This window comes from Echinococcus granulosus, assembly GCF_000524195.1.
Source record: "Echinococcus granulosus chromosome Unknown EG_S00143, whole genome shotgun sequence".
Taxonomy (NCBI): Eukaryota; Metazoa; Platyhelminthes; class Cestoda; order Cyclophyllidea; family Taeniidae; genus Echinococcus; species Echinococcus granulosus.
Window position 1 is genome coordinate 164820 of NW_020170523.1, and position 1697 is coordinate 166516.

A 1697-nucleotide genomic window follows, 5' to 3' on the forward strand; every position below is an offset into this window, starting at 1 on the left:
TTTTCTGACTAGACAATACCTGTCACTAAGCGCGTACCTTTCAAATCACGACATATGGCCGAGAACGAGGCTAGAGTACAACAGGCTCACGGATACGCGCCTCACCTGAGTGCGCTTGCAATGTCGACAGTAATAACCTCGGGTCTAAAGATTGTATCCCATTGTTGTGGACACTAGCAGTCACGCCCACAGACTAAAAAACCTGCATGGAATTTGTCACATCTTCTTTGCCTCAGTCCACTGCATTACCAAATAAGTTGTATTTACTCTTGCAAAGACCATCTTGCAGCACACAGCTTGCCTCAGGCATAATGACAACTGAATCATGGATGAATTGACCTGGGCAGGTCTACTTAATAAACCCGAAAACACAGTTAAGTTAATCGAAGGCCATTGGTAAGTGCACCTTCATTTCATCACAATTTCCGTGAAATAAAATGAACTTAGACAATAGTAAGGAAACAGGCCTTCAAAACTGCAAGGCTACTCTCGGCTTCGCGCTAAATTTATCCAACTGGAGGTGAGTTCAGGCTGGTCTAGTTAATTAAGCCTGAAACAAATAATATCACCGAATGCTAATGGCTAGTCCATGCTGTCCTTAAAAAATCTTCTTTAACATAAACTAAGCTTAGCCAATATTAACGAAAAGAGCCAACAATAAATCGAAGGGGAGCCCTAGGTTGCCGCAAAATTTTATCCAAGGAGAGATAAACCCAGTCTGATCTGGTCAATTAAACCGGAAACAGAGTAAATGTTCTGCCATGCAAATGGTAAGTCCACTTTATCCTTGAAAATATTTTTTTAAGATGATCAAACCTTAGCCAACATTAATGGAATGAACCATCAATCAATAGAAGGCCAGGATGAAGGAGGATAATTTAGGCTGTGAAATTTCTTGTTCGAACTTGTTTGTTTATTTGTATGGGGATGGAACGCACCCGTACCACATTTGTCTGACCTGAGAATGTCAAATGGCATATCGCACGTTGGTAGCATGGAAGGTGACTCTTCTTCCTGCGAGTAATTTCTGGAATGGAATGTAAGCTAAACTCAAATTGAACTCTTAAACGACGATGTAGACGCTGTCTTGCCATTTCACTGCAGACCTCAGAATGCACTTAGCATTTGCACTACAAGCAAATTGGAAGTTGATGTCTCTTTATCCGTGTCACGGCTTCGTGTATTGTGGGCACGCAGGTACATGCTGGACTCCTCACATGAATACCTGTCTGCATTAGTACCTAGCGTTCTCATTTGCTTACACTAGTGAAAATATACTACCAACACACCTGTGTCGACAGCAAGAGACACCCAGGCCAAAGCAGATACCTGTCAATTCTACATATACGGAATAAATTTTGCAGAAAACGCAAATAAGACAGCCGAAGCAGTATGTTGTAAATGTGTATTTAAAAATTATGACAGAACTCACACACTCGTGATATTTGCTATCCAATCATCTGAATGTTTTCCACCTGTTCATGCAATCATGTTTCATTCAACTGCATTCTGCTTTATTTTGCTTAGATTTGATTTAATCTAATCGTTTTGCACAGACACGGATTCTGCCCTCAATGCAGCTGGAAGCATGGGTAGACGGGGACTACGAATAACACTATTTTGCCTCCACATTGAGGATGCCATTATTTACCTCGCACATCTCTCTATTCTTCACTTCTTTCCCACACTCCTACTTG

At 41.3% G+C, this 1697-nt stretch overlaps 1 protein-coding gene across 1 annotated transcript in view; it reads left to right on the plus strand. All coding sequences in view use genetic code 11, as the record gives it.

Moving 5' to 3' along the window:
- EGR_09337 (oxalate:formate antiporter) overlaps window positions 1–1543 on the plus strand; it is a gene marked incomplete at both ends in the record, with an annotated part of 13094 nt that extends 11551 nt beyond the window's left edge. Inside the window, one exon of the mRNA XM_024498586.1 lies at window positions 1365–1543. Coding sequence (XP_024347017.1) covers window positions 1365–1543 — 179 coding nt within the window. The remainder of the gene's footprint in view (window positions 1–1364) is intronic.
- Between the last annotated feature and the right edge of the window lie 154 nt (window positions 1544–1697).